This window comes from Hermetia illucens, chromosome 3 (assembly GCF_905115235.1).
Source record: "Hermetia illucens chromosome 3, iHerIll2.2.curated.20191125, whole genome shotgun sequence".
Classification (NCBI taxonomy): domain Eukaryota; kingdom Metazoa; phylum Arthropoda; class Insecta; order Diptera; family Stratiomyidae; genus Hermetia; species Hermetia illucens.
The window spans coordinates 18,014,341-18,039,463 of NC_051851.1; the positions used below are offsets into that span (position 1 = coordinate 18,014,341).

The following is a 25,123-nucleotide window of genomic DNA, read 5'->3' on the forward strand; positions in this document are numbered from 1 at the left end:
GACCAACCCATTTCAAGCACGCTATCAGCTTCCAATTAAACCTCTCGTCTACATCGATCCCTGTTTATGTTAGCAACAAAGCTTGCTTTCTCTCGTCCATCCCTTTACCCTCTATTTTCCCCGAAATATAATATAAATTTGCATTACAAAACGATAATAATTCATTGAGCTATTCGTTTTTAGCATTACCTCCAGAACCCTATCTGTATCATTCGTTCATTTGGCCTGGAGGCTTTGTAGACTTTTCCGGGAAATTTTCTCCAATTGCACACGGTAATATTGCCGTGAAACGAGAAGGACGATTTTCACAGGCCAAGTGTACAACAAGAGACTGTAGCCGGGAGCCAGGCATGTTATTGTGGGAATACATCCTGTCGTTGGCGCTGCTATGCCATGCAAAGTTTGGCCGGGCATCGAAGGATTTTCCGCCGTTCTGATATTTCCAACATTTCCACAATCATTTTAATCCAATTTCGACTTAAAATAACTTTATAACTTTACGAGAGATTATTATGTGTACCTACGATGAAATATGCAGCAGAACAATGTCGGCCGGGATCAGGATTGTGTGTTAAGCCTGCAAAACGTTGTTCCTGCGACGATAGGGATGCCTCCCGCAGAAGGCATGGCGACGACTATGCTCGCGCAACAGCAGGCTGACAGCCTCATTGGGAAGCTACGAAACAGAAATAAAAATTCCAAACTCGACACACGGAGAGAGAACCAAGTTGTGGCGGAGTTGGAGAAAAAGTTCAAACTCATTCTTTGTCTATTTCGCTCGGCATTAGCAACAACTCAAAAGTTATTAAGCCTCCATAAAATGTTTAAGAGTTTTGCCAACAAGCTTTGCATAAGGCTGTCGACATCCTGCCACGTTTCCTAGTGCTGCCCGCTTCAGGCTGCCATTGTTGCTGGTGGTCCTGTCGATGGGCCAAGGGACGCATTCAGTTTGGTCCTTCTGAGTTTTCTCATTAAAAACTTCTACGCTAGTCCAGCCTGTCACGGAGGATTCGTTGTCGATGTGTAGCCTCGGTGTCGTCACTGGTCCCTTTGTTTGGTCAGGGTTGTTTGAATGGCTTAATATGGTGGACTAACACGTTTGATTCTAATTCGCTAATTGTTGGTTGAAGAGCTTGAATTTTTTAAAAATGATCAACCAACTAGGATATTCCGGTTGACCGCTTATTTCGCCCCGGGAGACTCAATGGTATCGTGAGAGCAGCACTTGCTGCTTGCGGTGAGCAGCCATGAATCGGATCAAAGGTTATGAAAAAGCTATTCCTTTGTGCAGGGCGTAATTAGCGGCCAAAGGAGCAACAGCGGGTAACCTTGATTCAAAATAATAATTGGCTCCGAAGCCTGCCTTGATTTGTTCTGTGACTGCTCCTTTCTGATTGAAGTCGAAGGCTCAACATCGGACTGGGCCAGTTTAAGAATTTTTGACTTCATCGACAGCTAAAAGATACTTTTCAATACTTCAAAGAGAGAGTTATGTGAGACCAGGTTCCAATCAACTGGACGACTATAAACCACATTTGTCATTGCACTTAAGACTTGGTAAATAAAGGAACATTTCGAATGCAAGGCTTGAGTCCTTTGTTAATTGCATAGAAAGTTCGAGGGCAAGTCACGAAGGATTCCATAACACCAGGAGTAATGGCAGCACTGCTTTCAGCCGCGCATCTCCATGGTCACTACTGGAATCCAGAATAATACCGGCAACAACAATAATAGCAATAACGTCAACAACAGGAGCCTTGGTTGCGGGAAAACTTTTATCGCATCACTTCGCATCCATCGCTTGCAGGGACAAGGAAACTTTCTGAATAAAATTTATTGGAAAGGCACTTTCATTTCAGAACAGTTCACACATTATCAAAGTCTCGATATTGAAACGTTTCTTGAATTCGAATCAATGACAGAGGTAGATAGGAGGCTATCGCTGAGGAAGGGATATTCGCCTAGTTAACTTAGTGTGCAGGTCGTATTGATTCTTTAACGCAATGTTGCCGGTTGAAAAGGAGAGATCCCAACACGACTAAACTTGACAGGCACAAGGCCACCGGGAATCGGGCAAGGATAACCAGCAGCGATGGTAGCTAATCCCACGGTATCACATTTGTTCAGACCAACAGATTTTCTGTATTCCGACCGGCCCACGTATGGACTATCGACGCATACATACTACACACACAGAATATTTGAGAAGCCGAAAAACTTTCTCCTACATCCGTTTTTTCGACATTTGTCTGTTCGGTTGAAAATGGAAACCTGTGCAATTAACAGTATCCTAGTTTTTCGGGTAGTTCCAGGACTTTTAAGTTTTAATTAAAAAGTTGAGTTTGGAGTTGTTTTTTGGCAGCATATATGGACGGAAACTCGAAAGCATGGCACAGAGTTCGACATTATTGTGTGTATGAAAGGATATGCTAGTTGGGAGGACGCCCAGCATGGGGCTCCGTTAATTCATCTCGGCGAAAACAAACGCTGACCGGACGCCCTCATCATCGGATTTCATGGAAATATTGAGTCACGTTAGTTCCACGCTGACATGTTTAATTTTGAAAGTTGCCTGGGTGTTTTTGGAGGTTTTCAGTCTTTGATCTGATCTGATTGGACATTGGCCATGGTCGCAAGTGGTCCTTCAGTGGAAGAGTTGGTTTTCGCGCTTGTCAAAATAGTTTGGAAATTTAGAAAGCTTGAGAGAAGTTTGTATGATATTGACTAGCGGTTTCCATAGTAGCGCGAAATTACCTGCTTTTCAATATGTCGAGGGTGTTCCTGAAGTTCAGGTAATTAGATCTAAACTGAGTCTATGAATGGCTGAAGCGACGAAAATTCAGCCGGCAATCAGGCTATTTACCATTTCTGCAACAAAGGAATTGGTATTACCTTATATCGCCCGGTGAGTTGGGGTTTAATTGAAATTGGAATGAACAGAAATTTCTCGGCTACCAATCTGCAATTGCCGAAACTTTGTTGCTTCAGAAATATTAACAGCGCCTCGGATAGGGACTGACCGCACGAAAAGGACATTTGATGATCAAAAATGGACTATGATTGGTTTTTAGAGAGTGTGCATACTAAATTTAATGATATAAAGTCGACATCTTGGCCTAAGTAAAGTGAGCAGATCGAATTTTGGAGAATACTCCTCTCCCTCTGTGGCACTGCCCTTTTGCACTCCGAAATAACTGTCAGACGGAAAAGTGACTTCTACGTTATCTGATATTGGTTATTACTGGCAGCTTCCGCAAGGCGCGATCTTTTGATCTGGTTTCTGACAGGATTCTGACTGCAAGATTCCGGCCCAGGTCAGGGAGCATCACAAGTGTGTTATGCAACAACGGAGACTTCCGATATAGTAGAGAAGGATACTTTCTACGAGTAATTACATGCGGTTCAGGAGGGACATAAAAAAAAATGACAATGTGAACGTGATAGGTGATCTGAATGTCAAGGTAGGTTCTGACAACACCTATACCCTAAGTAACCCCCCTGAAAATGCCGACGAACATTAGGTCACCATTAAAAATACTTGTCACTGTAACATGTGGAATGTTTCTCCAAGAAAAAGGGAACTCATTTCGAACTTCAGTGCTTTGAAACCAAGTAAGGTGGAGAGGAGTGGCTTGACGGTCTCCCCAGAGAGCTAATCATCGCTGCTCCTGCAGTTTATGCGGATCTGCTACTTCCACTCCATGAAACCGAAATCTTTCCCAGAGAGAGGAAGAAGGATATAATCGTTAAAATCACAAAGAAGGGTACCCCATCTTGAGTTCGACAATTGCAGGGATATTTAAGTGCTTCCTACCACAATCCTGGAATGCATCAACATTTCAATGGCTTGTAGATCAAGCAAGTGCAAGTTGGTTTTCGCACCGGACCCTTTTGCGCTGACCACATCAATACTTTACAGATCATTTTGGAACAGTACGATTTCGAGAAAGCTATTGGCAACGTGAACAGGGATTGTATCTGGTATCCTCTAAATAGGATGGCCGTTCCGGAACAACTGATGGTTCATAATGTTACATTCTGTATCGAGGCGAAATCTCAGAAGAGGTAGCATTAAACCTTGTCCAGGGGACGTGGGGGCTTCATCTTTCTTTGAATGCCCCGATCGAGCCAATGACATATCTTTGTTCTCAATAATTTGATTGCAGAACTTATTAAGCCAGAGTTTTGGATCCCAGTCTTTCACTTTCCGGAGTTCAGTCGCAATGTCACAGATCTTGTTGCTTTTCTGCTTTCATCTTTTTGACTGCCTTTTCGACTCCTCTAGCAATGAAATTCCTCAGATTTAACGTGAGTATCTGCCGTGTGTGCATTATCCCACGGTCCTCTTCAGCCTGGCGGTGCTGATTTATGCTGAGTGCAGGCTCTCGAACAAGACCGTCACTACCCTGTCCGAATGACTCTTCCTAGTAGCCATTTCATGACCGGTAAACTGTCGTCGTTGATAACGACAATGTTGTCTGTCACGATATTGGTTACGGCTGTTTTCCAGCCGTTGATTGCCATTTATTTGCCTCCAATCTGGTGCTCAGAGGTGGCGGGGAGGAAGACGGGGCGCCGACCTTGTCGGCTGATCCAAAACCAAGTGGCCGAAGAAAACCTCCTCCACCGAGAGACGCTGTATCGCATTGGCTTGCCTGCCGTGATGCAGTAGGCGAATACTCCAAGGACTTAATTAGGGCGATCAGACCCGAATCTGCACGGAGACTCATCTGAAGTGGCAATAGTCACGAAACCTTATCAGGGGTATACTGGTGCCATTGGGACCGGAATAGCCCTTGAACTCACATTCTTTAGGAGAATTCCTGTTGTATGTGCATACAGCTCGGCTTGCGGTTGGCCCCTTAGTGGGAGCTTCATGGGGTTTGTCGTTGTGTTCAAGCAAACAGAGACTTTCGAGTCCCGGGGTGGTGTTTCGTTTCAACACGAGTACTGTACTCCTTAGTTCGGTAAAGATTTAGGTAGGTCTTGCATCCACCAGTATGAATGCTGAGCCATGCACTTGGTATAGACTCGTATCGTCGTAGCTTACTGCGACGGGGCTCTGATTGTGGTAACAAAATCAATACGTGTCTTAGGAAGACCATGGAGTTAAGTCCATGAGACAGGTATCCACGCACTACACAGTGACGTAACTGTCGGTGCAACTGAAGTCGAGGAGGTAATAAAACGAATGAAATCGGGGGGGATTTCAGGACCTGACGACATCGCATCTGAGCTCTGGAAAGCGAAAAGCTGGGGCCCAACCTTGTGGCTCAGTGAATTCTTTAATCGGGTTTTTCAGGAAGGTAGAAGACCATCTGACTGGTAAGAGAGTACCACAGTTCCAATATGGAAAAAGAAAGGTAGTCCAGCAGAATATTCGATTCCGCACCATGAAGATTTTTGAACGCATTCTTGACAACCGTATTCGCGAAATCGCTGAAATAACCGTAAATTAAGCCTGATTTGTCAAGAACTATGGATCTACTGACGCAATACACGCTGCGCGGTTACTAATGCAGAAAAATCGTGAGAAATATCACCCTCTTTACATTGCATTTCTGGATCTAGAGAAAGCCTGTGACCGTGTACCACACGAACTCATCTGGTATGTTCTACGACAACGCTTAGTGCCAGACGAACTCGTGCGCTGGGTTCAACTGCTCTATCACGATCCGAAAAGTAAAGTTCGAAGTGTGGCGGGTTTTTGACACATTCGCTTCGTGGCTTTGTTCGTGTTCATTAAGGAAAGGCCCTCTCACCACTCGTCTTTGTTCTTGTTATGGATGTTATGGACCGCATTATATGTTTCATACATAAACAAGTCGGGAAAGGAAGCTGGACGCTTCAGGTACGAAAGGTTTTGTGTATTTCTTAGTACGTAGCACGTAATATATCCATATTTTATGTGAGAGTATCCACTTTCGGGTGATATTGACGTTCATAGTCTTCAATTTTCAAAGAAGCAACAAATTTGAGGTATTATGACTTTGTTAGTAATAGTGCGATTTTCACCAAACTTGGTAGTGACATGCTCTATATTATAGCCTATATCACTGCAATTTCATGGTACTAGGATGAACGTAAGGGGGGTTTCTAACCAATTACAAAAAATTGTAGTAATATACTATTATTAACTTTATTTAAACAGATATCGGCATGGAGGGTATTTCGGAGCCCAGGCACCATATAGTGGCAGCCTCATGATTTTTTTCAGATTTTTCGGTTTGGTAGTTTCTGAGAATGGCCCCCTTAAAGAAGTGATCACTTTCAACCCCCCGCGCTCCCCACCCTTCCAACGAATGTCAAAACTAAGATCGGCTTTGAAAAGTACTAATTGAGACCTTTAATTTGATACCCCACATGACTACATTTGATGAAAAAAAATTGTACACCCCCCTTTTGCATGTATGGGGACCCCCCCCCCTTAAATTGGACGTAAAAGGATGTAATTCACTGTATGCGTGAGTGTTCACAGTTCCCACCTTTCCACCAAATTTGGTGTCAATCGCTATAACCGTCTCCGAGAAAAATGCGTGTGACGGACAGACAGACAGACAGACAAAAAAAAGACAGACAGACAGACGGACAGAGAGACAGTAAACCGATTTTAATAAGGTCTTGTGTTTACACAAAACCTTAAAAATGAAGATACCACACAGTGCAGCAATTATAGGGGTATCACGTTGCTGAGTACCATTTATAAGATATTCTTCGCTATCTTGGTATGTCGGATAACCCCATACGTCCAGGATATCATTGGCCCATTCCAAGGAGGCTTCACTCCAGACAAATCAGAAAAAGATCACATTTTCTCTCTAAGCGATGGAAAAACTGTTGGAATAAAGACATCCGTTCCACCATCTTTTCATCGACTTTAAGGCCGCCTATCATAACATACCCAGCGTAAAAGTAAACACGGCCATGAGAGAATTCGGCATCCCGACGAAATTACAAAGACTGATTAGGCTGACCCTGACCAATGTACCAAACCAGATAAAAGCAACAGGATCACTCTCGGGACTATTCGACATCAAGAACGGTCTAAGACAAGGGGATGCTCTATCAAGCGTCCTCTTTAACCTGGTCCTGGAAAAAGTGATCCGTCATGCGGAAATAAATGCGAGAAACACTATGCTCTTCAAGTCCACTCACTTACTGGCCTATGGTGACAACATCGACATCATGAGAAGATCGAACCGAGACGTATAAACTGCCATCATTCAGATGGAGCAGGCGTTGCCAGATCTCGGGCTACATATCAATGAAGGCAAGACAAAGTATGCGGTGGCAAAGTCGCACTAAAAACCAGCCAACCAACAATATCAGATTATGATGAAATCTGAGCACAGTTTTCGGCAGCCAAAAGAGCCTATTTCAGCTTACAAAAACTTTTTTGCTCGAAAAGTCTCACCATAAGGTCAAAGCTCTTACTGTGCAAGACACTGATCTTGCCAGTCCTCATGTATTCCTCGAAAACTTGGGTTCTTAGAAAGAAAAATTGCGAACTCTTGGCTGCGTTTGAGAGAAGAATCCTCTGAAGGATTTTTGGCCCCTTACATGAGGATGGACAATTCCGTAGCTTACATAACGACGAACTCTATGAGCGATACCACACCGGTCTGATTGTGAACAAAATCCGGCTCAATAAGCTGCGGTGAGTGGGTCTCTTAACCCACATGGATGAGGATGATCTAGCGCGAAAAGTTTATAAGGCCAATATCTATGGTAGAAAAAGAAGACGAGGCAGACCCTGCTGAGATAGAGCGATGGCGTAGGCTAGGACGTCAGACACCTTTTAGGGTTATCGAATTGGTGGACCTCGGCGCAAAACCGGGATGTCTGGAATTCCTTATTAAGGCAGCCCTAAACCGGATACCCGTTGTCGTGCCGTTGATGATGGTAGTTATTCCCTAGCTATGCTGTCAAAAGCGGCCTTGTAGTCCACGATAGATGGTCCAACTGACGGCCATATTTTAACAGTTTCTTTATCGTTTTCCGCAGGAAAAATTTCAGATCTGTTGCTGATTTGCCTGCTGTAAGAGGTAGTGGAGAATATCCTTCAGATGATACGCAGGAACTTGATACATCTATAATTGCTGCAATGCGTGACATCTCCATTTTATATACGGAACACATAATGTACTGCCCCACACCCTGAGCATCGATTGATGAATCACTTGCTGCGCGATTGAGGAATTTCTTTATCATGCCCCTTCCCCTCCAAATTCGAGTTCCACGGTTTGCATCCTTTTTTAGCATGCGAGGGGCAGCTCTTTTCGAAAACTTCCTTTATTCTAGGTATCTGGATTGTGTTATCAATACGACTATGGATTTGATGGGCTTTCTATTGATCGTAACTAGAAGGCTCAACAATAGTTTGTACATTTCCCAATCTGTCCTCCACAGATTCCCAAAGGACACTTCGCTATTATATGTTCTCAAAGTCTAAATCCCATGGTATGGATTTTGGAACTTCCCCCACAGATATGAAGGGCGAAATGTCGCAACCGGCTATTATTCATATGTTTTCCTCTTGGCACTGGATGTTCTTATGAGTTTAAGAAACTACTCTATCATCGTGGGAGGAAAAAGTAGTGTACCAATGTATATTCTTATCACTTGGCCGACATTTTGTGGTTAAGTTAGCAGCGGTGCTTGTCAGCACCGGTAACTTAAAAAGTCACAGGATCTTTTGAAACTATCATGCGGGGGCGGGGTCTAGCGCTTACGATGGCATACAGTAGTAATAGTGTGGCGCAGCAAGATTAACAACATTTGAAATTTATTTCGAACAAAGTGTATGAAATTCCTTTAAAAAGTAAGAAACGTCGAATTTAATATGCTGAGAATTGCTTGAAGGTTTTCCTTTTGAAAAGCTGGTTTCAATGTGCACTTTCATTTTATATATTTATTTATAAAAATAACAAAAATTATCAAGAAGAGCAAAATACAGTTTGCTTATTCGTTATTAGTTAAAATATTTTTCAACATCAGAAAAGTCAAAAATTGAAAATTCTTGATTCATAAAGCAGAGGCGACTGCATTCGTAAATTCACTTCATATAAACTTTACTACGCGAGAGTGCCTGTGCTCACGCCGGCGGTTGGAGCAGAAGAGAGATGCAGTCCCTTAGTCTCCACACAACGGGACTCCCTCACCGCTGGCTCTCCACTCTCGTGGCGAGTTCTAGAACAGCCGCGGAGAGCAGCGGTGGCATCATCCATCCGCTCGTATCCTGCTGCGCTAGATCACTCCGCCCCCGGATGAAACCTAGGGGGTTTCATTCAACATCTCTTTGAGGCTGGGTTAGTCCTAAACGTTGAGAAATGCAAGTTCCTCCAGACACAGGTTAGATTCCTCGGCCACTTTATTTCACCTGAAAGAATACAGCCCGACCCCTACAAGGTGCATGCGATCTCAAGCTTCCTGCGTCGGAAAACCGTGAAGGATTTGCGGAGGTTCTTGGGCATGCTAAACTTCTATCGTCGCTTCCTGCCCAAGGCCGCCCAACACCAGTCCGTTTTGAACGCGTACTTGTGTAGCCCCAAAACAAAGGACACACGAGAGATTGTGTAGTCTGAAGAGGCTGTCCACGTGTTCGATAAATCCCGACAGAAACTAGCTGATGCTACACTCTTGGCATTTCCTCGACAAGATGCACCCCTAGCCGTTTTTGTTGATGCCTCTAACATCGCAGTAGGTGCTGCTCTTCACCAAAAGGTGAGCCAAGTCTGGCAGTCGTTGAGACAGTTAAAACCCGCTCAACGGAACTACAGCACTTACGATCGGGAACTGCTCGCCGCGTACTTGAGCACTAAGTACTTCCGCATCTCCCTTGAAGGCAAGCCGTTCACAGTGTTCACGGACCATAAGCCTCTCATATGTGCTTTGAAACAAAAGCCCGAAAAAGCGTCCCCTCGTCAGCTTTGACACCTGAGCCTTATAACCCAGTTTACGTCAGACATCCAGCACGTGTCCAGCAAGAACAACATAGTTATTATTATTCTGTTAAGGGAAAGTCGCACCGCGTCCTTGAAGAATTATTGTGCCCCTTTTACTGGTTATAGTGTACCTATTGATCATAGTATCTCAAGCAGGCCTATAACCGTTAGGAACTTTAGTATGTTCTCTACTTCCAGATGTTTCAGTTTTGCATCTGGTATTAAGTGTTTTCCCAGATGTATCGACCTGCTTTGCACAAGTGCCGGACACTGTCCCAGGACGTGCATAGAGGTTTCGTCCTCCTCCTCACAAAACCTGCAGGCAGTGTCCGTAGATATCCCTAGCTTCCCTAGGTGAACAACATAGTTGCTGACGCTCTGTCACGTTTCTCCGAGGTTAACATCCTCGCCGCACTCGACTTCTTGGCTATTGCCAAGGCTCGAACCTCTTTCTCTGCTGCGAAAACTCTAAAGTGATGACCCGACAAAAGAACACCTGCAAATTCTCCGAAAACGAAGAAAAGCTGCGCCCACGGCCCGAGCTGCCGGTCAGATAAATCAACTGTCGAATTGCGGAGCAAGTCATTTGACGGGAAGGAAATGACAGGCAGAGCTACGCAGTAGGGACAGGAGTGGCTGCGGCCCAAGGATCTCAAGTGCAAGCCTCCGCCCCGGTGAATCGAATCAACCGCGACCCGAACCGGGATTCAACCGATCACAGGAGCTATCCATCCAACTCCGACAGCGGCAGGGGTCGTCTTTTTGTACCCGTCACAACGGTCCGGCCGAAAAACAGCAGCAGCAAGAGCAGAACACAGCTAACTTCGACGAGGTCGCCACGTCTATTCATTCATTCTAAAATTTCAAAATCTAGTGAGGGAGTCTAAATTATAATAGATAGTGTAATATTGGAAAGTTTGCCAAAAATCGTACCGTTATTAACAAAGTTAAGTTTAATGAAAATTGTCCGTTTCATGTAAATTTACTGCACCCCAAGGAGGAGGACGAGAGTGCCCGCAGAGTGCTGGTTTTGGCTTTTGCCAAGTTCATGATGAGCTCCCTCACCGGCCCCAGTGCCCAATTTATCAAAGGGACAATTGTAGTGAGCTGCCCGGGTAACAACCATCACTTTCTTTGCGGGCCCATTCGAGATTTCGTAAGATAAAATTATTACTCCTGGCGTGCTTGCGTTGATGCAGATGAGATGACACTCTCAAATATTTTCAATACAGAGTGCTCTATCGTCAGAAATTCATTTTAAAATCAAGAGCCTTAGGGAATACTCTGGGAGTTAATATGGTCTCCCACAAAACTGAAACTCCTCAAAAAAGTTAATAAGCACCAAAAACGAGAAAAAATAACTAGAGATAACCCTAATCCTCTATGGACACTCTCCAACGACACTTTCCAGCTCTTACTAACCATCATACTACATCAAACTAAGGGAGACTGTCATGGTTGAAATCCCATAAAATAAATTTCATCCCCTTCCTCTCATTTAAATAATTCAATCTGCAGTAACAATTACGCCATAATAACTTTAAAATTAAAATCAACATCGCCTGGAAAACAACACCGTCTACTTTAAACTTTAATAAAATTACATTTTTAACTGTAATACGTCCTATCCGCGTTGCGCGTCCTCCGAGATTCCAAACTCCCTTCCATTTCGTCATAATTGTGTGGATGTTTGCCTCCCGGATTTTGTGTTTTTTTTCTTCTCTGGTTTTTGTTTGTAACTTTCTGTCCACTGTTTGCATTTTATCCACAACATTTCCATGCTTTGAAGGAAAAACTTTTATTCACGATCCTGAAACGAGTCAGCACCCGCTCGCTCAGTCGTCCTTGCTCTCTGGTGTTTCGGCTTACTACTTGTGGTCTATTACACTTAATTCATAGTGAAAGTAATTTATTCACTTAAGATAGTTTAAAAAAGTACGCGAGTATGAAGTAGGAGCGGCCAAATGGAAGTGTACACAGAGGATTAAGGGAGTGAGTCCAGCCTTGGCGCTGTGATTCGAGTTTGTTGTGTAAGGACGAGGATTTCTTTGCTTTCTCGGAGGAAGTTGAAAAATTCGCTTGATGCCGGGCTGGATATGCAGTTGTGGAGTTTCGGTTCTTATGCGGTTGGATGAAGTCCTGGGATGCACGTAGTGGACCAACTTGTTAGCATTGTTTAGTTAAGTTGGGGATACCAGCAAGCGCACTGGGAAGCTCTTGCAGGAAAAGGCTGCTCTCGATGGAACAGTTAAATTTTCCCAAACTCAAGGCGTTTTTGAACTTTCTCTCCCTTTTTAGACTTTCCCAGATACAAGATTCTTCAGGGTTCTTCAGGTATACGATCTGTTTTTGGTCCTCCACTTGTTCGAAGTTAAAAAGGATAACAATTAACTGGAATGTAAATGAGACTGATTGCTGCGAACTTGGAGAAGTGTTTTCCAAAGTGAAAGGGATTCACCAAACTTGCTTTGTCTCTCACTCGAACCTGATCAAACCAACCACAAAGGAAAAATCATAAAATCGATACGCACCTGGAGCTCTGAAGTTAAATCATTCTTTTCGGCCTCGGTGGCGTTCTCCTTTAGCGTCTTCACAGCAACTGTTGTCACGCCATCCTTGCCTGCAAAATGAAAAGCAGAACAACGACATCGATTAAATGTTAATTGATAATTAATTGAATTTTCTGTTAAATCTATCTATCCGTCAATCACGTAGCACTTAGTTTTGATCCTGGCGATGGAAATTAGTTTAGGAGATTTTCCCTTCAAGGAGTCGAAGATGGAAAGTCAGAAGCACAAGTCGAGGCGAAGTTGTGTGCGAACGCCGGGAAATTAATGTTGTCAAGGAGGAAATTTGATGGCGGATATTGGATGGTATTGACGTGCCATCCTGGACTGATACTTGGAAGGGAAACATCGAAATTACATCCGATGTCAGGGTGGGAATGCGGTGAATTCGGTGAACTAATTAAAGAAAGTGGTTGAGGTATTCTGAATGATTGATGCTTGATTGTCAGTTGTAGGGGTTCTGCCTTTGATGCCCGGGAAGTGGTGCGAACCTGCCAATGTTTTTGCGCGAAAGGATGAATGGATTCAACGGAGGAAGTCACATCAATAAATTACGCCCAACTATTTTTCCATGGAAATACCACCGCAGGCAAATGCCAAATTAATTATTCATAATGATATGTCCCCCTTGTTAGAAGTCTATGGGTTTTCAAGTGTTATTGAAATGAGGAGAGCACGTGGAAAGTGAAACATTTGAGAGATGTGGAGCTGAAATGAGATTTTCATTATTAAATGTACCATTTCGCTCCGTGCTAACGACGCAAAATAAAGCGTCTATTCTTGGAAATAAGTCAAGTAATCTCGCTAATGGATGACGTGGAATTGGCACATGTCTTTTCTGTAATGTAGGATAGTGGAATGTTTGCTTAAAATAGGAAGCTTTTAATAGTTCCGAAAATATGCTGTACTAATGTAATGATGGTTCCAACTTGCGATAGAGGCTACTAAGTTGTTGTTGGTCCATTGCTGATGGGACCACTGTGGACAAAATCAACCTTATATGCACTTATGGATGAAGGTCATACAAGGATCAATCGTTTGGGATAGGAGATATTCAATCATGAAGCGAGGAGAGTGGGGTTTCCATGACGCATGACTCCAGGGAATCAATACCCGATGTTTTTCTTCGACTCTAGTCACTGGACTACAATGATAACAGGGCCTGAATACTAGAAGACAATGAACGTCACTCCGGTTTAGCTAGTTCGTCCCATGTATCATTTTTAGTGGACGTGGGGCTATCTAATCGTTGATATCTAATGGCGTAATGACTCAGTTGCGGAATGCTTACCTAGCTCAGCGTTCTGCTACCAAGCCAGAAAAGATGATCTTGATACTAAATAACTTGGTTCCACCAAGACGACTGGTAGATAATAGGATTGAAGACCGAAAACGTCTTCAAAGGGAAGGTAAACTAGATACCAGAACGTAGATGATGGATCCCTGCAAAAGATAAAAATGTGAAACTGGAAGTAGTGGAAGTAATTTGACAAAAAAAAACTCAAAAGACCGAAAGAAATCTTGGTAAAAGTTGAATTTTCAACCCTATTCCTGGAATGGATAAGGAGCTAATGGAGAAGGAAAGCGAAGCTTCCCCTCTCTTCAAACCCGATCGATAATATTGGCAGTCACGCTCAAAAAAAGGGATCGGCCTCAAAGTGTTTTTTGTATGTCATCAAGGTAAACTTTGAATATTCAACTCTAACCCGTGAGGGGAAAAAGATTGGGAGGATATGCAGAAGAAAAAGGAACCCTCCCCGCCAATTTATAATCCTCTTCAAGAATTACGACGGTCATTCCCCTTAAAACGCCACGGCTCCTGAAAGTGGGGCTATTTTCATGTTGGAACGATAGAGTAATTTTGAACCCTGTACCTGCAAAGGTAAATGAGAGTATGAAGGGAGAAGCGAGAGGTCCACTCTCAAAAATATCTTTTCAAAATCCTGGCAAGCACCCTCCCTTATAAAGTTATGGTACTGAGAATGAGCGTATTTTGATAACATTATGATAATTTGATTTGTCAGCCTGAATTCCGGAGGGGGAGGGAATAAAAATGGTACGTAAGAGGAAGAAAAAGCTCCCCCCTTCCTAACATCAAGAGCCGGGGCCGCCTCTCTCTACCCCCTCTTGCACATTGCGACGACGACTACTCTAACAATAAACATAACACGAAAACAGCTCCTTTTCTGAGCACCGTAACCTTTTAACGAATAGTGGCCGCCACGAGTTTTAGCAGAAATAGAAAGGCGGGGTTTTTTTCCTTCTAAATATCCTCTTTACTGTCTCTCTCGCCGGAGGTCGGGTTAACAAACCCAACTTTATTATGATGATATCAAAATACCCCCATTTGAGCTACCGTAATTTTTTAAGGTGCGTGACCGCCATGATTTTTTTTCGCCTCTCTCGCAGTTCTTCTACGTTCGGTGCAACCCCATATCGATCGCGGATATCCTCATTTCGGATGTTAAGTCCTTGAGGGTTTTACGTGAGCACCTGCCTGGAAGACTTAATCCCACGTTCTTCTTAGGACACGGATTGATTTTGTGACCACAATCAAAGCCCCGCTCAGACAAGCAACAACAGTACCAGTCTATACCAAGTGAATGGCTTAGCATTCATACTGGTGGATGCAAGACTTACCTAAATCTCTACCGAACTAAGAAGTACGGCACCCGTGTTGAAACGCAACACCACGCCGAGGCCCGAAGGTCTCTTCTCGCTTGAGCATAACCACAACCCCCATGAAACTCCCACTAGGGGGACAACCGCAAACAACCGAGCTGTACTCACATACAACGGGAGTTCACTCGAAATATGAGAGTCCAGGGGCTATCCCGATTCCCATTGTACCAACATACCCCTGGTAAGGTTCCTGATCTAATTGCCACTTCAGATGAGTCCCCGTGCAGACTCGGGTCTAATCGTCCTGATTAGGCCTTTGGAGCATTCGCCCAATGCATCACGGCCGGCAAGCCTAAGTGAGTATGAAGGTTCTCCTCGGCTACTTGGTTTTGGTTTGGCCGACAGGGTTGCTGCCCCGTCTTCCTCACAGCCAGACAGCCGGACAGAAAAGGCAGCCCATGAGGATTCGTACCCTCAAAGTATCAATGGGCATTATATTTTAGGACTTACAACTGTGACGGATGTGATCAAAACGTATCACGCCACTAGTCCAATGCAGCATCTTCTTCTCCATTACCACCAGACGCCGTTCATTGTTTTTCATAGTCGGCCAACACTCAGAACCATGGAGAGCGACAGGACGGACGACATTGTGGTAAATTTTAGATTTGAGACGTTCGTTGATACGTCGATCACAAATAACACCAGTTGTGGAACGCCACTTCATTCAAGTTTCATTAACGCAGTTCTCCTGGCTTCTGGCTGATAGCGTTGATCCTAGGTAACATATTTAAATCGCTCGATTCTGGACAGGTAACTGTCACTAACAGTGATTGTGCCTGTTTCATGGGGGTCGGTAGTCAAAAGTTCAGTTTTATTTAGATTCAATCTGAGACCGTATTGCATGAGGCGATCATTCCCTTCCCCTGCATAAGTTCCTCGAGATCATTTTTACTCAATCCGATCATCTTGTTTCTAACGACATTGGATGCATTTTCTTGGTCGGCCTGTCCAGGGACCTGTCACCGAGAGAGATCAGGTAGGATTTAGCATTGTGGAGTAACTCTGATCTCGCTGGACTCTTCATAATCTCCTTCAACTCTGCGAAGATTGAGTTCGAAATTAAACACAAACGCTTTGGCATGAAAATAGGCTCACTATGAAGAACCTTGGGTTTTTAATGAGGGCGACCACTGTAATTCTTTAATGGGATTTGAAAGGATCTTTTTCTTTCTTCTACATATCCTTCCCATTCTTTCCCACTCCCGGTGTAGGGTTGAAAACTCTGAATATGTCAACTTATTTATTTGATATGGATAAAGGAATAGTTTTACAAGACTTCGAAAAAGAAACTCTAATTCATGACATTGTAGCAGTTGGTTACGAAGGTTCTCAGAAAGAATAAAGAGGTGAGTAAGTATCAATTCAAAGTCCAGCATCATTGAAATTTGTTTCACATGTCTTCGATTAAGTATTAGCAACAGAGGACAGTACCGTGCATGATTGGGTTACAGAGAAGAGATCCACTTCAGGAGGAGTTGTATAGTTGACTATTATGTTAATCAAAGCATAAGGAGTGACCCAGTTTTTATTCTACATAAATCAGCGAAAAGACAATCCAACAGGATTTGGGCCTTGAAGTATAATAGAGCACTTCATTCAACACTGCGATATTACACTACAGGCCTACGAGACAATGCAGGAGGCAATTTGGTCCGCATAATAGAGCAATAATAACTCGTGATTATTATCCTTATTTTACTAAGGTCTCAGCTCTTCACAGCTGAGTCGACTGGTATCCGACATCCAGTCACCAGCGAGATTCAAATTGTATCCTCCCAACTGATAGCCTAGCACTCTACCTACTGCGCCATCTGGACACCGTAGGATGTAGGATGCAGTCTCTTAATTTATTCGCGGGAACAATACACCATTGATGATGATCAGCAAACCATATCGGAAATATTGGCGGTTTTATTTTGAAGACAGAAAGACTGCAGTTGCTTACATAGGGCAAACTGTCCCGGACGATTTACTAACAAACAATGTAGAAAATACTAACGCAAAACTTAAATACGCGAACAATAAATGACAAATTAACGTGGTCCTCCATCGAAGCACTATAAAACTATGAAAACGCTTAACCTTGCTGGGCGAAAAAACCTATTTCGTTTTAAGACATATCATATTTGAGGAGAAAAAATCTATAGCCTCCCTTCACATGCTTGGAAAACCATCCTTAAACTCAATACGAAAAGGAATCAGTTGCTACATATAAGTAGGCCGTGTTTTAATTGCGCTGAAAGGCCAACGCAAGCAAGAAAGAAGCGGTAGTAACTTCCAGAATAAAAGTTATAACGTGTAATAGTGAAGGAAACCTGATGCCCGCAAGTCTTCCGCCCACATAAAGGAGAAGAGTTTGAAGCAATTTAGTTTATTCTCAATATAATATAAAGAAAAAGCCTATATCAGAAAAAAAGATAAATAAAGTGTAGTTGGTGTTATTTCACTATGCTAAATCTTCCTTGGTTGCCGATCTCCCCACAGGTTGAGTACTGGTTGTCGTGCTAGAAAAAAAGCAAAAAACATTGCGCAGCAGGTCATGTCCTCGCCTTGTCGATGCAGGGATACGGGTTTTCGATGCATAAACAACATCAAGACATGAGCAAACTATTTATCAGCGGAAACGCAGACGGCAAGCGTTGCTTTGTAAGTGAAGTTTTTGACTTGAGAGCGAAAAATAGGCGGCTAGCATATCGTCGCTATATGCATTTTATTGGAGGAAACTATCGCACCTAAATATCGGCCGGCCATCAAGCCATCATTGGCAGGACATGAGGAATGCACTGGGCCCTCGTGGAAAAATACAGTAGGGGTTGCAGAATGAAACCGGAGAAAGCAGCAGGACCTGAGCACATCATAGTTGAGCTCTGAAAAGGAACAGGCTGGGATCTGAAAATCTTGTCCAGCGGCTACTTCCATAGCGTTACTAAAGGGGGTAGAATACACTCTGTCAGTTAGGAAATCATAACTCATAATAGTTCTCTACATTCCAAATAAGAAATATTTCAGCTTTGGTCGGCTTTTGGTCAAAAATATTAGATGGTTTTTCCCCTGGATATAATTCACCCAATAGCGTGTTTACGAATTAATACAAGAGAGGGAGTGGGGGGGGGGGGGGGGGGGGGGGAAGGTGCTCCTCCTTCAAACCCGATGGAAACTATTGGCCCATAAAAAGAGATCGCCCTCAAAGTGTTTTTTTTTATATCGCCAACGTAAAATTTAAGCACTCAACCCTAACCTGTGAGGCGGATAGGATGGGAAGGACATGTAGATGAAAAAGAAAATTCTCCCCTTTCTAATCATTTTAAAGAATTACGACTGTCATCTCCCTTTAAAACCTCACGACTTTGCGAAGTGGGACTATTTTCATGTCAAAGCGTTAGGATTTAATTTTAAACCCTATGCCCCCTGAGGCAGAGGAGAGTGTGGAGCGAGAAGCGCGAGGTCCTCTCTCAAATCTTTTTAAAATTCGTGGCAGTCACCATCCTTTTGAAAAGTTATGGCGCAGTAATTCGGGGCCATTTTGATAACATCATGATAAAGTTTGATTTGCCTGCCTTATTTTGGCAGGGGATGCAAAGAAGGTCCACAAGAGGAAGCAGAAGCTCCGCAATTTCTAACTTCGGGAGACAGGGGCCGCACCCTTTGTAGCGCCCCTTTTACATCGTGACAATTATTCCCCTGCCAGTAAGCCTATTTATGATACGAAAATAACCCCTTTTCAATGCGCCGTAACCTTTTAACCAGTGGTCACCGATGTAGGAGTTTATCAGGAGTGGAAACCGCCTCTCTCCGGAGTGGGGTTGACAAACACAACTTTCCCATGGTGATGTCAAAGGCCATCTCTTTTAAGGGGCTGCCCGCCACGAGTTTTCATCGGGTTTGAAGAAGCGCATCTTCCATTTTCCCTCCATAAATTTCGCACTTCATAGTGGGGTTGAAAATTCAACATTTAACGAAAGGCTAAGTTTCTATTGGCGCATACGTGAAAATGTAAAGTTATTTATTTGGTAAGCACAAAGTTATAAGACTTCGGAAAAGAAATTGTAATTCATGAGGCTGTAGTACTTTGTTACAAAACTTCTTAGGAACAATAACGGGGTGAGTATTGATTCGAAGACAAGCAGACAAGCAGAGCAGACGTCTACTTCAGGAGGCGTTATAAAGTTAACTCAACTTTCATGTTTACCACAGCAATGAGAGGTGACCCAATTTCTTGTCTACATGAACAACAAGAAGAGTAGTTCATTGGTAAAATACCCGAAGTTCAGGAAACCTCGAAACGCAACTTACTGTCTAAATTACTGCGAAGCAATTCTCCTAGCCCACTCGAAGAAGAATACACAGCTAATAATGATCAGTAAATCATATCGGAAATATTGGTGGTTTTATTTGGAAGACTGGAAGACGATACTTGCTTATGTAGGCCAAACAATATAGAAAATACGGAAGTAAAAGATCAAAAAGCGAAAAAATAACAAATAATCTTGGTCCCCGAGGTTCTTTTTTCAACTAGCTCAAAAAAATGTATAGTCTCCATGTTTGGAAAACCACTCTCAAACTTAATTCGGGAAAGAGCTACTTGCTGGATGCAAATGTTTTCGTAGACCCCACGCTATCACCAAATATTGTGACGTTAGATTCAGCCCGTTTCCTGTTAATTGAATGTGGCTGCTAGATAGATATATAGACAGATAAACAGACATTCAATCGTTTTTGTTTCCCACTTAATCTTGGAAAGGAAACATAGGTAATAACAAGAACAATATCACAATGCCGTGTTTTACTTATGTCGATACGCGAGGCCAACGAAGAAAGAAGTGGTGACAGCTTCTAAACTAAATATTGTAAAGTGTAATAATGAATAGACATAAAGGGGAAAGGTTTAATGCAATTTACCTAGCATTATCCTCAGTAAGATATACGGAAAATGCTTATATCAGGGAAAAAGTTGGACTTATTTCCCTATGCTAAATCCCACTCTATCTCTCTTGATGACAGGTCCCGCGGCAGATCAAGCAAGAAAATGCATTCAATGTCACTGCATATCCTAGTCCTGTCGGTAAAGGGATAAGGATAAGACGCAAGCGAATTATTTCGAGTCATGAAAATCCGCCCCTGCACGCTAAATATTGGTAACCTCATCAGCTAAACTAAGGAACAGGCAAATACCCTCTGGAAGAGGTGCGTTGATATCTGGGCTCTATTGAATGATACCAAAGGCTGCAACGCGCGTAAAAGAGTAAAAGTAACTCCCTTGGCCCTGGGTACCCAACACACTCAAGACGGTGAACGAATTCAATTTTTTGCAGCCTACTCTAACTCAGTGCCAGGAAAGATGCCCTCTGCTAATAACTATATCTATCGCCGTTGCAGGCGATGTGAGTGAGGTTTTGTGTATTTCTTTTATAATGACATTTGAGTGTGAATTTGTCCCATTAGTACGTAACACGTAATAAACACATATATTATGTGAGAATATTCACTTTCGGGTGATATTGACATTTAAAATCTTGAATTTCCAAAGAAGTGGTAACTTTGACCTATTATAACTTTGTTAGTAATAGTGCGATTTCCACTTTGGTAAGATCAAGCTCCATATTATAGGCTACATGGTAGTGCTAGGATGAACTTAAGGGGGGGTTCTGCAACCAATTACTGAAAATTACAGTATTATTATTATTCACTGTTATTGACCTTATTTGAAGGGATATCGGTATGGAATATATTTCGGAGCCTAGTCACCATATAGTGGCAGCCTCTTGATTTTTTTTTCAGATTTTTCGGTTTCTGAAACTGGCTCCGTGAAATAAATGACTACTTTCGACTCCCTGAGCTCCCCGCTTATCCAACAAATGTCAAAACTAAGACCAGCTTCGGAAAGTACTAAGCGAGACCTTAAAAAGAAAGGTAGTCCAGCAGAATGCTCAAATGGATGCGGTTGCTGTCCCATACCATGAAGATTTTTGAACGCATTCTTGACGTATTCGCAAAGCCGTTGAAATAATCGTGAATCAAGCTGGGTTTGACCAGAACCACTGACACAATACACGCTACGCAATTACTCACGAAGAAGCACCGTGAAAAACATCGCCCTCTTTACATTGTATTTCTGGATCTGCAGAAAGTGTTTGACCGTGTTCCAGAGGAACTTATCCGGTATGATTGGTGGCAAATATTTAGTGCCATAAGAACTCGTATGCTGGGTTCAATTACTCTACCACTATCTAAAAAGTAAAAAGTTCGAACCATGGCGGGTGTATCAAAACCGCTTCGTGTCTCTGTTGGTGTTCGTCAAGGAAGTGTCCTTTCATCACTCCTCTTTGTTGTCTTCTATCGCACGGGATATCCAACGTCCAGCGCCCTATACACTGCACAATGTAGATAATGTTTTCCTGGCATCTCATACCAAAAATGAACTCAAGTAACTCGTCCAAAAATTGAAGGACAGCCTCACGCAACACGACCTCAGATTGAATTTGATTAAAAATGAATTTTTGACTACCGATCTCCATGAAACAGTGGTGACCTGTCCAGAACTGAGTGATTTAAATATCTCGGGTCAATGTTCTCAACCAGTGAAGAACTGCGTTATGACAGTGCTTCATGAATTAACGCAACCTGGATGAAGTGGCGGTCTTCAACCAGGGCTAAAACATCTAAAATGTAAAATTTACCGTAGTGTCGTCCGCTCTATTGCCCTCTATGGCTCTGGGGTTTGGCCAACTATAAAAAACAATGCACGGCGCTTGCGGTAATGGAGACGAAGATGTTGCTTTGGACTAGTGGCGTGACACGCGTTGATCACATCCGAAATGAGGATATCCGCGATCCGAAATGAGGATATCCGCGATCGACATGGGGTTGCTCCGATCGTCGAACAATTGCGATAGTATGGTCATGTAACTCGCGCTAAAGAGAATTCACTTGTCAAGATTGCTCTGAACATCGAAGTCGATGGTAAACAAGCAAAAGGTGGCCCGAAACAACGGTGGCTGGATACGCTGGGTGGTGATTTGAAGGAATCACAACAACATCTAGATCAGACCTTCGATAAAGTAAAATGGAGCAACCGATCACGACGAGCCTACTTCGGTTGTGAACGGGACAAAGACTAAAGGAAAAAAGGAGTACTATCAAACAGAAAGCAATAAACACAAGTTACTCACAATTGGAGTAACGCGCACTTATCCCCTCTTTACTACAGTAATACCACTCAGGCAGAAGAACTGGTATCGAGGCTTAGATAAGGCTCAAATATCTATCAGCACTAAACACCCGCAGAGGCAAGGATTTATTTGAATTGATGACTGACATCAAAATGGAATGTACATTGCAGGGACTATAACAATAAATGGATTAAGTAGTTCTTCGAGGATAGGCAAGGATTACATAATTACCCAGCAAGATATAGAGAATACCAAGCATGCGGACTTATCGTTTCTTCCCCTATTGTGACCATCCCCAGAGATAGATTTATATAAAACAGTCAAGATGGGGATTGTCACTGCTTTCGGAAAGGGGAGCAAATTGGAACTCTTGTGCACTGGTGGCTCATATTTTACTTTGCGTACAAAGACGACGTTTTGGTAGCATCACCAAAACGAGGAAAACAAGATATTCCACGAGTGACAAGAATTTTGTCTTCATATTATCGTTGTCAAATGCATCTTCGATGTTTCAAACGGTAAACTATCTCGATGTGAATGAAGACAGCTGCCAAAGCGAGTAACATTTATTGTTGAGTTCATGAAACCATTTTTTTGCACCAAATTAGAGCACATTTTTGGGCACAGATAATTATTATCGTTTGCCAAATGTACTACCAATCCAGAAACCTTCCTATCAGCTCTTAACAGGAGCCAAGAGGAAGAATAAAACTCAAACATCTTTAACTACAGAACTTGATGAAGTTTGCTTCATGACGAAACAACACCTAATTGATTCTAGGCTCCTTAATTATCTGCTGAAAGATGGTATCCCCGTGATACACAGTGATGCCCTTTGCAGTGTCCGTAAAAGTCAAAGATCATGTCCAAAAGTCATGGAACTTCAGCTGCAGGAATATTTTAAGGGACCTTGGGATACTAGAAAAATTCATCATGTCAGAAGATATACCACAAGAAATTTTGAGAGTAAATCCATCAAGTACGTTCAACAGCTACAGTAGCATCATCATCGTAGTAAAATCTTAGCCCTGGCGGGTTATTCACGCTTACTTCCATTAAACTTGTCAGTATACAATAGTATGATTCCATTAAAAGAAAGGAAATATCCTTAGAGTTCTGCTATCTTAAGTCGTTCAACTCCGGAATATCTAGCCTGTATCGCTGAAATTCTCACTTAAGTGGGAGCCGGCAAGCATCCTGGCAGCTTCTACTGTCGTTGGGAAGAATTTGCAAATTCCAGAATCCAATCATAAATCGTTTACGAAAGCGAAAAGTCGTAGCTGAAAGGTCAGTCAGATTCCAAAATGCAAGTTTTAAATTGATAGCCCAAAAATTTGATGAATTTAAGTCACATTCAGTGACAAGTAAGAAAAAATTTGAGTAAAAATTAAACCTCCGGCATATAGAGGAAGACTAGGTTTAGCATGAATGCAATTCAGGGATGTTACCTTTCAAAAGTACCTTGAAATTGGTAGTAGGTGTATGGACTGTCTGAAGTGGATATTCCAGTTTATCAATTTCTACCAAGCATTTGAGAGAAATGTTAGTCCTGTCCGAGGCTCCTGATGTGACTTCGTAACAAGTTGTTTTCCGCGTAGGGTTGTCAGTCCTACCCAACCCCCAACCTGAAAAACCAATTGGTAAAATTTGTCCCGTTTTTAGACGCGAGAGACTCGCCTTCATCATTCCCCGTCTGCCGCTTTTCGTTAAGAACGAGCTACCAGCGGTCACCACGTGGAGGAGGAGATAAGGTGTGGTAGAAGAGCTGTTGGTGTTGGTTCAGCAGGCATTTTCCAGGTTTTGTGGTTTTTTGGTTAAGGGTACCAATCCACGTTTCGTCCTGGCAGCTATACTACCCTTTGACCTCCAACCAACAACATTAAACCGCACTGGTCAAACGGGAAGAATGAAGACAGGAGACTACAACTTTGAGACCGTTGATAATTTCTCCTATCTAGGGTCGAAAATCACAACCGATAACAACTACGACGATGAAAGCCGCGCACGGTTTTTGGCTGCCAAATGTCGCCATAGGGTCACTGTACTGTATAAGACAATGATCTTGCCAGTCCTCATATATTCCTCCGAGACTTGTGTTCTTAGCAAAACAAATTGCGAACTCTTGGCCGCACTCGAGAGAAGACTCCTCCGAACCCTACATGAGGATGGACGATTCCGTAGCCTACATAACGACGAAATCTATGAGCGATACCACGACCGTCATTGGGGGCCATTTAATCCGTAGGGATGAGGATGATCCAGCCCGAAAAGTCTATAAGGGCAATATCTATGGTAAAAAAGAAGACGAGGCAAACCCTGCCTGAGATGGAACGACACCGTAGGCCAGGACGCCAGGCTGCTTTTAGAGATATCGAATTAGTGGACCTCGGCGCAAAACCGAGATGCCTGGAGTTCCTTATTAAGGCAGACCTAGGCCGGATAAAAACCGGTTGTTGCGCCGTTGAGAATGATCTGAGAGAATAAATAAAGACGTCCCTCCAAAGTCTTGCAAAAATGGTCGTTAAATTAAGTAGTTTTGGCCTTGATTACGTTGTTAGTGAATTTTGTGAAGTCTCAAACCAACGCCCATCAGATTTTCATGACTCAAGTTAGGGTTATTCGATTGATATATTCTAAATGGGGAAAAATGACAGCACCCAAAACTACGATAAAATTTAAACCGAAAGAAAATAGCAACAAACGAAGCGCCAATAATTATATCTGACAATTTCCTTCGATGGTTTTCTCTGTTTTCTGG

At 42.9% G+C, this 25,123-nt stretch overlaps 1 protein-coding gene across 1 annotated transcript in view; it reads right to left on the minus strand.

Annotated features, from left to right (window-relative positions):
* The window catches only part of LOC119651474 (tyrosine kinase receptor Cad96Ca), a 213,673-nt gene that overhangs the window by 53,022 nt on the left and 135,528 nt on the right, over positions 1-25,123 (minus strand). Inside the window, exon 5 of the mRNA XM_038055084.1 lies at positions 12,476-12,564. Within this exon, the coding sequence (XP_037911012.1) occupies positions 12,476-12,564 (89 nt within the window). The remainder of the gene's footprint in view (positions 1-12,475; positions 12,565-25,123) is intronic.